We start from the raw sequence: 15,590 nt of genomic DNA, 5'->3' as shown, positions 1-15,590 counted from the left end.
ACTAGGTATGTAATTACGTATAATCACTACGTTTACTGAATAATATAATGACTGGCCGAATTGAAGAAGACTGTTAGTTTTGACGTGGGGGTTCCACCCTTATGTTAGAGGTCGTATTCCTTCATCATTGAGGTCCTTGGTCCCATCCGATTTATATGTAATCGGTAATTCAGCACGTGACATACACGGAGTATACTTAGCCTTTTAGCATATCTTTAGGATGTCTTTACTAATTCACACAATTTGGTACAGCTGGTCGGTGCTTTAAAGGTTAGGACTTGATCTATATCACATAACAAAATTAAATACTTGTTTATCTTCCGTCGTTGGACCTTACAATTATAAATTGACACCAAGAATATTGAATTTCATGAAATACAGTATAATAATTGATGGCAATTATATAAAAAGTAAGAAAACCCATTTTTCTCTTAGGCTTAAGATAGTTATAGCCCAATATGTCGGAGCTATTTTTGTTCAGAGTTAGATTTTTTCAATAGTCTACACGAGAATGTCTCGGTATTTGTCATCAGTTATGCGCGCATTTTTGTAATGCAATTAAGGGATTTAATGAGAGGAGCATTCCCAAATGGAAATATTCTGCAAAGCCTAGTTTTGTACCGCACTATCTACGAGCTAAGTTAAGACTAATTGCATGACGGGAGGATTTAGAACTTAAGGTGATATCCAAAACACCAAAAGCTCGGAAAAAGTACATATAACAATTTTTTCAGTGGCACCGAAACAGGTATCAAAATCCGGCTTTTGATATCTCATGCAAATAGTATCTTAGAAACAGTGCAAGTTCCCCCAACGGTCGTGACAGAGCCATACTAAAGAATAATGAACCGATAGTTTAGAATTAGAATTTGGATTCAGCGAGAATTTTTATTACAGGGGTCGAATATATGTTTAAGTTTTTTCTAAGTTCCCTTTTGTATTACCGCATGCCTTAGGAGGCTAAGTTAATTTAAAAGTTACTTGCAACACACATCTTGCATTTACTGGCCCCTCTGCGCTCCTATACTTCCCCGTTGCCTTCATTTTATAGCTATTCCTCATACCTTCGAACCGCTTCTTGCTCGTTTCCGTTACAGAGAAAGCTCTCCCGTATTTGATACTTTAAAAGTCTTTTTATTTCTCATTCGCGTCTTTTTATAGTTGGAGTGCTTCCACGCATTCCGGCTAATTTAAAGCTTATATTTAATGAGTTAATAGGCAAGGGAGTGTAGAAATAAAGATTCTGTTACCGATATTGCTGCGAATATAGTTTGGATCAATGATAAAATTTAAAGCTTCTAGTTTCATAAATGTGTGAGGTTATTAATTTGATATATAAACAATAAATCTTCGAATTATTTAGTTTTGCAATATAATAAGGTTATTTGAAAAAATTGTTTATAGTAATTCTATATAACAAGCATTATATGTGAAGGGTTATTTATATCTGCGCTGTAGTATATCGGATGATGGAGTGTGTCATGTGATCTGTACTTGGCGTCAAATATTTTTCAAATCAGAATAATTGCGTTAATTTCTTATTAAATGTATCAAGGATCTAACATCAAGTGAGTAACACATACATTTGGAATATTTAAAAAATCGAATTTGTCAAATTAAACAAAGTCGCTTTCAATGAAGACTTACTTCCGCAAATAAGGTTGGAAGATCTCTTTGTTGACAAAAGATACGAAACCGCAGACATTTCGAAAGCGAGAACAAAGTATGGAGCGAGAATTTTCGCAATCGTTTCTCCTACACATCCCTTATATACCTATACCATACAAATTCATTGATGTTCGCAGTAGGATAACGACGCTAGAACCAAAATGATATCGGGAAAAAAGTCCTGACACTTGAGAGAAAGTATCTCTATCTCAGTAAAAAAATCGCACTGAGTTTAATTTTATCAAAGCTGATTCGGCATCTTCCTACCTATTTTTCGACGTTTCTTGTATCTCAGTGAAAGATTGCTTGTTGTTGTTAGAACAAAAAATCTGTAGAGAATCACACAAATGTAAAAAATGCAAGTTCATTACTACTATATGTGTGAATAGGGCCCAACTTTGAAAATTAAAAATAATACAAATTGTTTTACCGGAATTGTGAAAGCAAAAAAAAATCTCCGGCTAAATTGAGGATAACAACACGAATCAAGGTTCAAAAAAAGAGCTCAGTTCACTGATAAAGCTTAGAACAATAAAAAGTGGATACAATTGTGTATTTTTCTGTAAATTGTATTTCCATAATTTGGACTTCAATAGGCAATGCTAAAGTCTCATGCGGAAATAGAATTGCAAAAAAAGGTGTCAGGTGTCCATAACCAAGCAGCGTGAAGACTTAAAGAAAAAAGATCTGCTTCTGCACGATAACCAGCAGAGTATAGGTCAGAGTCTTGGTCCAGATCCTTAGATCAGTACTAACCATATGGTAGATATTTCGTTCACATTTAGCATATTTTTCGGGGTATCAGTATATTATACACATTTGTGAACTTGAAAATACTATTATTTTATATTATTGAGAATTTATAACAGTGCTAGCCACTTTTAGCAGGCGTTGACTGCCAGACAGTTTTCCTGTCCTTTTTTTCTTTGGTTTATAATGATCTTAGGACGCGTTACGATAGTTTCGTTTACGTGTCGTCAAGGCGTATTGCTTACATCGCAAAGTATGCATTTTTTTACAAAAATGCACAATACATTTCATTTTTAATATTAAACTCTAATCTAACGCGAAGGATAAAAGACCAAACACAAGACAAAGAAGTTAATAGCAGGGTCGTAATAAAATGTTATTAGGTATGAATTATTCCTTAAACATTCCTCAACAGCTGACCAAACTGTCATTCTCAAAGAGTACATAAATATTACTTCGGCTTATTCATTTTTTCAAAAACCAACATTGTCCTATTTAAAATGCCATGTTAATTTTGAAAGCCCGGGCCAGGGGTAATGTTGACCGATTTGAAAAAGGTTTAAAATTTGTTTTTTTTCAGGAACGAACAAACTCGAGAGAGGGGGTAGTGTCTTCCACCAAAATTCGTATTTTTATACAATTCTTATTATTACAATTATTACATTGAAATTAACAAGGAAGGCATCTCTATGACTGGTTACAGAAATAATGTTGGTCAAACCACTACCCCTATTTAACGTCTCGTGAGAGTGGGGTATCCAGACAACCCTGTGCATTTTTAGAGAAATAATGTTGGTCAAACCTCTAACACTTTCCAACATCGCGTGGTGGGGCTGGAAGGCGCATCTCTGACTGGTCACATAAATAATTTTGGTAAAAGCCCTACCCCTTTTCAACATCTCGCGGGGGCGGCAAGGCATTCCTTTGACTCGTTACAAAAATAATATTGGTCAAAACCCCTTATAGACCGTGGGCTCCCAACGTTAATGGGACCGTGATACGTATAAGGTCAATTTTCACATGAGATGTTTGTCTGATGATCAGGAACGTAAAAATGGGTGATTGGCAGGTTTGAGTGGATGCGTTTACCTGTGGCGACCAGCAAAGGTGCGAATTTTTGGCAGTTAACTAACGTGACTCGGATAAGGTTGAAAATTGGTGCACATGTAGGGGCTGACATTAGAAATAGCACCTGCGCGTTGTCAGGCACTTAACTAGATGCAAAACTGTTGCCAGGCGGCTTAGAAGTCGCCGGGCATTCAGGTGAAATTTCTTGAAATTTATTTTACAGGAAAAAGTTTGAAATAAAAGTTGGCCCACTCCCAGAAATGCATATTTTCATTAGTACATCATTTTTTGATAAAATTTATATATTTAGAGAAAACATCGATTAAAGAAATACCATAACAATAAAAGGCCCTTTTTATTGACAACAAGTGATTTTTTCGAAAATTATTAAAAGACAAAAGGTACTCTATTACAGTATACTCCAAGATGAATAAGAAGTATTTGTTCAAAATGTTAATATTTAATAAGTTATTCGCATTTTTCCTCCTTTTCCCCATTTGTTCCATAACCTGCTGCATCTTTAGCAATTTAAAAGAAGGTGTGCTCAAAATTAGTACACGAATAAAGTAAGTCTTGTGCAAAGAATTGGCGTCAACGACTTTTAGTTAAAACAATAACTTATTCTGCTATAAATAATCGTAATCAGTGTCACGTTCTCAGCTTCTGATTATCGTAGAAAGGTGTAATAAAGATGAATATGCTTACAAAAATTAAACAAAAAAATCGCTCTACTTTAAAATATCCATTATTTATTATAGTTAAAGTTTATGTTTTGTCGTCGAGATACGTTCGATTTTTACTACCGTGACGAATGTCAAGTTTCCCAGACCCATCGCGAGTCCTTGGCGGAGGCATTACAAATTCTTCGTGGTGCATCTTTAATGCAGTTCTATAGCATCAAAAATGCACCATGAAGAATTTGTAATGCCTACGCCAATGGCCCACGCTGAGTCTGTGAAACTTGACATTCGTTACGGTAATAAAGATCGAACGTATCTCGACGACAAAACATAAAATTTAACTATAATGAATAATGGATATTTTAAAGTAAAGCGATTTTGTTGTTTATTTTTTGTAATCATATTCACCCTTATTAGAAAGTTCTACGATAATCAGAAACTGAGAACGTCACACTGATTATGATTATTAATAGCAGAATAAGTTATTGTTTTAACTAAAAGTGGTTGACGCCAATTCTTTGCAAAAGACTTACTTTATTCGTGTACTAATTTTGAGCACACGTTCTTTTAAATTGCTAAACATGCATGATAGAAATGCGTGATAGAAAAAATGGGGAAAAGAAGGAAAAATGTGAATAACATGGTAAATATTAACATTTTGATCAAATACTTCTTATTGATCTTGGAGTATACCTGTAATAGAGTACCTTTTGTCTTTTAATAATTTTCGAAAAAATCACTTCTTGTCAATAAAAAGGGCTTTTTATTCTTATGTTATTTCTTTGATCGATGTTTTCTCCAAATATATAAATTTTATCAAAAAATAGTATACCAATGTAAATATGCATCTCTGGGAGCCGGTCAACTTTTGTTTCAAACACTTTCCAACCTCTTATGTGCGGGAAGCATTACTGCAACTATTAAAATAATGTTGGTCAAACCCCTACCCCATTCCAACATCTTGCGGGGACGAAAGTCACCCCTGTGACTGCTTCCAGAAATAATTCTCGTCAAACCCTTACCGTTTTTCAACCTATCCCTACTTAAAGAAATAATGTTATTTACACCCATGTCCCTTTCCAGCGCCTTGTTCTGGGGTGGGGGTAAACGAAAACATGTGCATCTTTAGAGAAATAATGTTGGTCTAACCTCTAACCCTTTCGAACATCGCATGGTGGGGCTGAAAACATCTTAATCTTTAATATTGCCCAGCTGTATGGCAGGGTTATTGCTTTTCTTGCTTTCTCTAGATGGAACCACGCAGCGTCAAGCTCCCTTCTTTAATCGGCGCATTCTAGCAATAAAAAGATCAGTTGTTTGCCGTTGAAAGTCTATAATTTCATCCAATCTTCCTGGTGCCAATGTCTGGATGTATCGAGGGTGGATTTAAAAAAAATGGTGTATCGGCTTCATCGTTTTATTTTCTATCTTATATTCAATTTATCGATCCAATTTGTACCTTACGTTGCTGACATCCATATCCATTCTGATTTTTCATGGTGCATCTCTTTTCTTTCATAGGGAAAAAACTGTATCTGCAATAAAAATGTAACTTAATTATTTACCACTTATAGCAGACACTCTTAAACCAATTTTATCACCGCTCTTTTGGAAAATGATTTAAACTCAAACACAAACTTACTTTTCAATTTAATGAAAAATGTTGTTCTCAACGTCTACTAAAAATTGCTTGTAAGTAGGATATTATAGAACAATTTTGATCAAAAATTAAGTATACAATCACTTTTAATGTTTTTTCCTGTTAGACAAATTTGGAAAATTCCAGGTTTTAATGTCAACTTTTTCCAATGTTTACTTTCTTTAATGTGAACTTTTTATTGCCTAGAAACTTACATCAGGGTAAATAACAATTTTTAAAATGTGCATATCAATACTGGTTACAATCTTGATGAGGCCATAATTTGATGGCGAAATGCATCTACGCTCGTGAACAAACATAGGACTTCTTTATTTAAAAATCTTTCTACTGCAAGACTAAAGACCAAAACAAATAATACAGTTGTATATTTATTATGTCTTCTATGATCTAAAATGTTTTGAAGAATTAAAAATCGAAGCCTTCTGCGGCCCAAAGCTTTGAAGGCTTCACAACACAGTTAGCGGTTAGCAATGTGTTAAGATTCATAGGTCAAACCGTTTGGGTTTGGGTCAACTGTTTAGGTATTATATCATAGCATTTTGTTATTCCGATCTTTAATTTAAGAGAAACTTTAATTTTCAAATGTTGTTTACATGTTTCTGTTACTGACACCTTCCATAGGTAGTTCATCAATAGAAAGTTGCTATTCTATTTCCATTTTGATGGCAACTATTTCGATAGACGAAAGCAATCTGTTTACAAATATTGCGCATTTTTTGTCTGCTGGATTCTGCTGACTTATTCTTTGGCTATCTCTAGGCACTCAAAAAAGTTTATACGTCAAAAATAAAGGAGAAATAATTATCTCTGCCGAATTTTTTCTCGCGCTGGCATTGCTGTATAAATTGAGCTTTCTTTTCATGACCTTGATGGCTACGTTGGCTGTAGCATTGTCAACAATATGCTTTCCTATGCGAGAGAGGCAAAGAAAGCAGAGATAAGAGACTAAAAGGAACCCTAAAACCAACTAATTAGCATGGAGAGTCGGTTAAGGAGGTAGTAGATGTTCAAAGACCTTTTTTTCAATAATTTTTTTGTTGAATTAATTTTTAATAGACGTTGTAGGACCAAATTTTAACCAAGGAAAAAAAATGTTCTTAATGTTTATTAACAACCCGCCGAGTTACGGGCGATCTGAGGATGTTATGTGAAGAAACGATCGCCATAATATCTCAAATCCGGATCATCTGAAACACAAAAGACCAATATTGCTGACACGCAGGGATGCTTTTCAGGTGATTAAACAGTGAAAGCTTCACACCTCTAAAAGAGCGCTGATGATAAAGACGATTAGTTTAACAGAAGAATCCGGGTACAATCGTTGCAACTCCCTTACAAGGTCTCTATACCTCTCTTTCTTTTCATTCTTCTTGACTATGATGTTTTTGTCAGGTGGTGTCGAAAATGCGATAACGAACATGGGTCGCTTCTTGAAGTCAACAAGAACCAGGTCAGGCCTTGAGTGTGAAACAGAAACAATTATCGCGAATATTAGGTCTCGAGAATTGACTCGATTTCCCTAGAAGCATTTAGAGTATCGATATTAAGGTTAATTCCGTATGTTTGACAGAGCTGGTAATAAAGCACTCTTAGTGCCGCTCACACGGCATTGAGTGATCCTCCACATTTCTGTGGAAGATACCGTGCATCCTCGGAAGTTTTTCTCTTGTGCTTTCTTAATCGTGCTTCTTGACCATTTTAAGAAGAGAGTCTCTTCCATTTATGACTCTATGTGCTGTACCCAGAATAATTATGTTGTGAAGAAATTCATGTGCATAACATTTTGTGTCCCGATGTCAAGGGATCTAAGCTCGTTTTTCGTCCATAGAACTACTCCAAATGAATAGACATATATATATATATATATGCTCGTACATATATATTACTAATTATTACTAATTGTCATAAGGACAGCCGTGGGATTTGGCTTAAAGTGTGTGTTAATCTGAAAAACTGCATGCACTCCCAGTGAAAACATGATAAAATTTCAGCCGTAACGACGTCTCACGACTGAGAAATAGGTGTTCGCAGCCTATGTCGGACTCAATACAATATCCTGGCGAAACTCTCGTGCACCTTGAGGACATGGAGCAACCAAAGGATTACCGATTACTGCATCTTGCCCGTAAATGTCTCAGCATATTGTCGACATGCAAGGATGCTTTTTATGCTATTCACCAGTGAAAGATTGACGCCTCCAAAATGTTCGATGATAAAGGCGATAAGTTTAACAGAATATCCTTGGGGTGTACATGAAATGCTCTGAACGTATAATCCTGAACGTCTTGGCTTAAATTATGAGGACCGGATGCTATTCAGTAAATGACACCGTCCCAAAATAACAAAATGAAACCTTCTATGCCCAACTTCAATATGAGTAAATTGAGGAACGAAAACGCTAGCTTATACGATATCGACTTATCCCTCAAATTTCTGTGGAAGATACCGTACACCTTCTTGTCGAGAATCTGTTTATAAAAGTTTTTCTTCTGTGCTCATCTAATCGGGGCTTTCAGAAGTGAGTACTCGAAGTGGACAAGATTTAATGCATTTTGCTCATCCCTGATATTAAGGTCAAGGCCGAGTGTTTTATCGGCATCATCTGCTGCTTTATACAGAAACGCTTCCTTTTGATCTTAGAGAAATTAAAACCTTAACCGAACAACGCAACAGGAGCACCGATTATAATAAAGCACTTTTAGGGTCGCATTATGACTCATTCAACGACGGCAGCTCCATACACGATCTCTTCCTGTTCTTCATAATAATCGTTTTGAAGTATCCTCGCGTTCCTAAAGGCTGTTCTGTGTTCTTTGGATGCTTCAGAAGCTGGTAGTTCAGATCATGCAGTGTGCAAGTTTTTCACCTTTTTAGCGCACAGTTTTTCTTGCGGTCCAATCCTGACATCCATGGGTTGCATAATTTTTAAAATTCTTTTTCTAGGAGTATTTTCTACACAAAATATGGACAAAAATTATTTGCCGACTTTTTGACAAATTATGACCAGAATCTCCTTTGAAGGGATTATTACAATGAAAGGCGTCAGTTGTCCCTGTCGTGCTTAGAATCTAATAATGAGGAAAGTATCACAATGCGAGTTCCAGGAGTAGTCCGCAGGGCTGAGCGGATGGCAAAGCTTATTCTCAACCTTAAAATCTCTCTGCGTATCTAAAAAAATTGTGCACTTGCCAATTTGCAGCTCTTGCTCTTGTAAATTATCTTCAAATGTTGAAAAATCTTTGCAGTATAAAACTTTTAATCCTTTAAGAGCAAAAGGTAGACTGAAATTTTTTTAAAAACATTTATGGTTTCATGGGGAAGAGGTTTATATTTTGGCCTTATTTTACTACCGAGTATCATTTTCACAAAAACTATACTAATTAATATCGACATATATAAAAGGACTGGTGAATCCGTGTAGGAAACGCGAAAGACAATTAGAAAACAAGGGAGAGAGTTATGCGTAACCTATTACTTTCTCTTACAGGAGCGTCGGTTATGAAGCGGAGACATTACACATGTTCATACATGTCACTGTCATTCTCACAGCTTACTTCTTTGAATTGCATTAAAATCAAATAAATACATATTCAGATTATATTTTATTCAATAATTTACGATCATGTGTAAGATATTTACAACGCATGGAAGTGGCACAGGCGGAGAGTTCATCAAGTGTAAGAATACAGTCCTGAGCAATCCTGAGTCCCCATCGTCGAAAACGGTGTAGAACGATCACCTGCGACCAGAAAGATACAGGTTGCCCACCAATCTCTCAATTCTCTTTCTAATGGACATTCGCGTTTCCCTGAAGCAGTCACATGCCCATATCTATATGACCCTCCTATGAAAATTTAGCTCAAAAAGAAAGACATAATAAGAAAAAAATTACCAATTTCATGACGGAAAAACGGCGAAAATAAATTCGCGTTTTTATAATGGTTCTAGAAAAAACTTAAGAAATTGAATATAAGACTCCATTGACTTTATTTTCTATATACAAATTTTTCGATTTAAAAAATGATTGAACAAATTCTCGCCTGCTAACAATAGTATTATTTTCTGTTTCTTGAATACATCTCGCTGACATAAATATGCATACTTAGCTTTCTATAGAATCTACCCTTAGAATTTATATTAAATAATAAATATAGTCCGCAACTCTACTTTGTGGCCGTATTCGTCAATTCTGAGCAGTAACAGTGGGCTCACACCGTGCTGACCACAACTGCTAATGGTGACGCACGCAGAATGAGGCCGTATACAATCTAAATACAGTATCTGTAATCCAAATAACAGTATCAGATACTGTAAATCAGTATCGATAGTGTTCGATTACGTGAACGCTTACTCACAGAGTAGTATGTGGATAAAACCGATAAAAAAGACAGAGAAGCGAACGCCTGAGTTAATTTCTTTCCCTTCCAAGTAAATAGAAGCGTGTACATAAACCTAGCATATACACGAGCGCGCGCGCGCGTGTGTGTGTGTGTGTGTGAAAACGAAGATTTTAGCCTTTGAATTTTATTTAAATATACGAAACTTTATATTTATTTTTTCCAGGGCTTTTAATTTATTTTTGAATGGTGCCAGGAAAACGTAACTTTCTCGCCCTCCAAGAAAATAACACTGACTATATATATATTATATTTTGTTTCGTTTCGGCCGTATGCCTGTAAAGTAGATACCTCTCATACTGATTGCAAATAACGCCATGGTTGAGGTCTGCATTACAGATTGTTGAGAAATCTTCAATATTGATGGAAGGTTGCGAGACATATTTCGCAGAGACAGAGATTACTTTGATAGTGGCACCATCTGTCATTGGTTTCTAATATTATTTACTTGTCAAAAATTAAAATTGATTCTATCAACAGCTCCAGGCGCGAGAAATAAAGATTGTCAAATTCTAGACGTAGTTTAAGCTAAATTAGTAGTATAATTGGATGCGAACGCTGATGTCCCACTGGAACATGACAAAATAGTGCAAGGCGGCATACTGACTGAGGGGCGATTATGTTTGGAATCTGAATTACCAACCAAGGGTAATTATCTTATGCAGATGAGATTGGTTCCGCTAAGATTAATACTTAATCGGTGAACAGTATCTTGGTAAGTGACGCCGTACCTGTAAAGCTCTACTACCTCTGTTAATAGGATGGGAGATACTGATGTCGAATGCTCGGGGAGTTGCAAGGTGAAGGGATGCGTATCACTGGAATTCAGGAGTATAACAACTGCTTGCGTAAGGATAATTGAAAATGAATGAGTTAATGTAAATGGGCCGTTGAATTGGAATTCTGGTTCTCTATAAATTGGCGCACTCATGAATCTGCTGAAAAAAAGAAGTTTTGAGGAGCCTAATGAAAGATAGTTTTTTCCGGATCTTTTGGCTGATACGATGGATATACTGGGTGAAAAATTTGAAACGAGAGTGCTCTAATAGATATAAAAGCCAAGCTTGCGTTACCAAGTAAACTTTCGTACCACTACATAGAGGGAAAGTTTGCGAATGCAAAAGTAGGAATTAATTTACAAACAGCAACTGATGCAACTTGAGCCTACGCGAAGAAAGGGACCTGATGCAGCAAAAATTAATTTTCATTCTCTTACGCCAATCAAAGGTTTTCAAGTTACTCTTTTATTTCCAATAATCATAATTTTTAAGTTAATTACTTTTCTTGTTATTAAGCTACAAAGCTGGGCATATTAAGCGATGCAAAGACCAAACGGCAAGCCAACGAAAACGAGCCCCGCCACTCATCACTGCTGGGTAAAGCCAAAACGGACCGATGCGAACGAATTTTGGCATAAGATTGTTCTTTACTCTGTAGTGTCGGGTATTTTTTCTCCTTCCGAGGCAAGGTTAAATTAAAATTATAAATCCTGCCTTTATCTAGACGTTAGCGTTCTCGTGCCTTCGAAAACAGACACGAAGAATTATCTTTAAATATTATCTGCAATTATAATTTACTTATATATTGTCATCATTTTCTTTGTGCAGGAAATCCAGAACCCACTGTAAAGTGGTACGTAGATGGAAATCTTAAGAATGACGCCTCAGACGAAAAAAATGGAGGTGACATCATCGAAAAAAAGTATGTATGCCTCCCGTGTTTAAGAAAATTAAAAAGGTTACTTTTTGTTTCGTAAGTTTAATATCAAAATTCATCTTGTGATGATTTTATGTAACCCATCGCCAGAAGTAAAAATGCAATTATTAAAGAATGCAGAGAGGAAGAAACGCTGCCTGAGCCATGAAGATAGCTTTCCTCCATGGTATGTACTGTACTGTTTGTGGCTAGAGGCAATAAAAATAAAGTGCGTGTTCTGTTTTATGATATTCACATTTTCGAACATTTTGGACGACTTTTGAATTAGAAAAACAATCTTAAGCAAAGCAGAAAAACAAAGCTATTGGAGCTGACACTGCGCATATCGCCAGCTTCCTCCATTTTTTATTCCTGCTTCTAACTATGTACGAACGTGTATGCGCCACCATTTTATTTCTATTATCAGCTAGTATATAATGTTGGACATTATACACTAACTTCACACTGTTCTACTTCGAGGTGCAACATGATACATGGAGAATCGATATAAGGAGCCAAAAATCTTGTACATGGACTTCACCAAAAGCGAGCATTTTTCTGTCGGACATACAATAATGCATCGAAATTCTCATGCTTCCCGAACGCGGCACTAATTTGGCGCGGGTACGGATGGCCGCCGCCGTGGTTTTGTGTAAATACAACCTCAAGGCTCAAAGAAAAGTATGAAATTCTTAAACGGTTGAATTAATTTCTTTTGGCCATTCCAGGATTATTGGAATATAAAAACTACTACATTCAAATGAAAGCTTGGTACCAGTGCGATAATGCGTAGGCATACAAGATTTAAAACTGGTAAGTTATATACTTATTTTTCATATCACCATATAATGTAACTTACCTCGTCCATTGCAGGATCACAACGATTAAATGTTTCGCGATGCACCAAATTCCTAAAATCTTTTTTTTACATAAATAATAATTGATCTATTTAAATCAAATATCACAATCCTTAATATGTAATGCGAACTGTGTCAATGTCAACGATGTAAGCATAGGCAGCTGCAATTTTGTCCCCGTGCCACATTAGCGTCATACATGGAAACGGAAAGTATTGTAACCATGCCCATACGACAAAAATTTTCTCATTTCGGGTTACACTACTTTGGGCTCCTTATGTCTATTGTCCATGACATTATATATGGAGGTCCACACAAGCCGCTTGAAAAGATAGAGTTCAGGTTCAATCCGAAATCAATAGAACGCGCTCTTTGTGTGACTACCACAAAAAGATTTTTAACGTAATTTTTATGTTATAAAAATAAATTTTAGTTTTATTTGTAATTAAATAATAATATTGATCATTTCATTGAAAATGGAAATAAATTCGAATGAGATTATATTATTATTTTTAAAACAACGGTAAGAAAATGACATAACTTTTTCCAGACAAATCTTGCTATATAATTTTTATTATACTGCTTTAACTGGTATATCATAGAGTGATATAACTGTTACGTCACTGGGATGTCACACGCATTACAGAAAAGGAACATAAAGGGCACAATATTATGCAACTCTCTTATTTTAAGGATGCGTAACATTTTTGGATTCCCGTGATGTAACTGGTATATCATTGAGTGATAGAATTGCTACATCACTAGAATATCACACGTATTACAGAAATGGAATATAAAGGCCAAACTGTCCTGGAACGTTGTCATTGTCAAAATACGTCAAAGATTTAAAATGTTGCAATTCAACTTACATACCACAAAGTAATAAACTACTACATTTCTTTAATGTTACGGTTTTTAGTAAGCATGTATTATACATTGATTATACAAAACCGTTCCGTAATAATGGTACAAATAATTTTCGAAAACATAAGATTGTTTGGGCGTGCTTGTCAGTAAATATAGTATGAATTCAGAATATTGTATTAAAACGTAAATATATTAAAAATTCAAATACTTCTATTTACATATAATTAAAAAATTTGCCATAAGAACACGGAGCGACCCAAGGACAATCGTTGCAACTCCCTTATAAGGTCTCAATACCTCTCTTCCTTTTCATTATCGTTGGTTATGATGTTTTTGTCAGCTGGTGCCAAAAATTCGATAACGAACATTGTTCACTTCTCGAAGTCAAGAATAACCATGTCAGACCTCGAGTGAGCAACAGAAACAATTGTCGAGAATATAAAGTTCCAGTATATGCGGCACTTCCCATTCTCGACAATTGACTCAATTTCCCTAGGAGCATTTAGAGGAGCGATATTAAGGTTAATGCCATAAGAGTGACAGAGATGGTAACAAAGCACTCTTAGTGCCGTATTGTGCCTTTGAATGTAGGTCGTCCGCGCGTGAGTTGGACAACTAGATAGTATGTGAGCTAAATGCTCGGGGTGTGCATGGCACGCCCAGCAGCTATCATCGGGAATGTCTTGGCTCAAAATGTGGCGACGGTATGTTAAGGTGGAAATGACACCATCTTGGCATGCAAAGATGAAACCATCCTGTTATCGAGGAGCTGTTTATGAAAATTTTTCTCGTGTGCTTTCTTAATGCGAGCTTTCAGGAGTGAGTACTCGAGATAGATAAGATTCGATGCATTTTGCTCACCCCTAATACTGAGGTCAAGTCCGAGTGTTTCAGCAGCCTCCTCCGCTGCTTTGTACAGAAATGCTCCTTTGCCTACTTCCTCGTGATTCCTGACCATTTTAAGAAGAGGGTCTCTTCCATTTGCAACTCTATGTGCTGTACCCAGAATAATCCTGTTGTGAGGACATTCAAGACTCAATTTTCCGCGACCCCCTTGATGGCGTGAAATGTACAGTCGCGGAACGGATGACTTAAGATGCATGCTTTTGTTATGTGCATAACCTTTCGGGTCCCGATATAAAGAGATCTGAGCTCGTTCTTCGTCCATGGAACTACTCCAAATGAATAGAGTAGTACCGGGAAGGCAAGCATGTTCGTTGCAGATACTTTGTACCTCGCCAACAGTACGGAAGACCAAATCTGTGGGATGAGACGTTTGTATCTCCTTCGGAGAGTATCCTTTATAGATGTCACATCCTGAATGCGGCTCTGTGACACGCCTAGGTATGTATAAGTCTCTCCAGCGCAAAGGTGTTGTATGGCGCTTCTGTCAATGAGCTCAGGATCTTCAGGGATGCCATTAAGTTTTCCTCGCTTCAAATAAACCTTAGCGCATTTGCCTAACCCAAATTCCATTCCAATTTCCTTAGTATATCGTTCGACAATCCCCAGAACTAGATGTAGTTTCTTTCTGTTTTTAGCATAGATCTTAAGATCATTCATGTAAAATACGAGGGTGGATTGATAATTTTTCCGGCCTGACCAAGAAAAACAACGTTTTTAAGAATTTTTTTTTTATTTCTCAACATAATCTCCTCCAAGGCTGATACATTTCTCATAGCGGTGTTCTAGTCTAGTAATGCCATCTCTATAGAATGATTCGTCAAGCTCCTCAAAATACCCATTTACAGCTTCGATTACTTCTTCATTCTCCGCAAATCTCTTACCGCCAAGCCATTTTTTGATGTTAGGAAACAGAAAATAGTCACTCGGGGCTAGGTCTGGGGAGTAGGGAGAGTGCGGCATCAATTCGAACTTCAGATCGTTGATTTTAGCCATCGCAACGAATGACTTGTTTTGGTCCACTGTTAGCAAACGCGGCACCCAT

At 36.4% G+C, this 15,590-nt stretch overlaps 1 protein-coding gene across 1 annotated transcript in view; it reads left to right on the top strand.

The window, feature by feature from the left end:
• Window positions 1-15,590, top strand: part of LOC117173133 (nephrin-like) — a 1,314,621-nt gene that overhangs the window by 766,161 nt on the left and 532,870 nt on the right. Inside the window, exon 5 of the mRNA XM_033361530.1 lies at window positions 11,831-11,924. Coding sequence (XP_033217421.1) covers window positions 11,831-11,924 — 94 coding nt within the window. The remainder of the gene's footprint in view (window positions 1-11,830; window positions 11,925-15,590) is intronic.

Source organism: Belonocnema kinseyi, chromosome 5 (assembly GCF_010883055.1).
Source record: "Belonocnema kinseyi isolate 2016_QV_RU_SX_M_011 chromosome 5, B_treatae_v1, whole genome shotgun sequence".
NCBI lineage: Eukaryota > Metazoa > Arthropoda > Insecta > Hymenoptera > Cynipidae > Belonocnema > Belonocnema kinseyi.
This window is presented reverse-complemented; position numbering and strand designations above follow the sequence as displayed.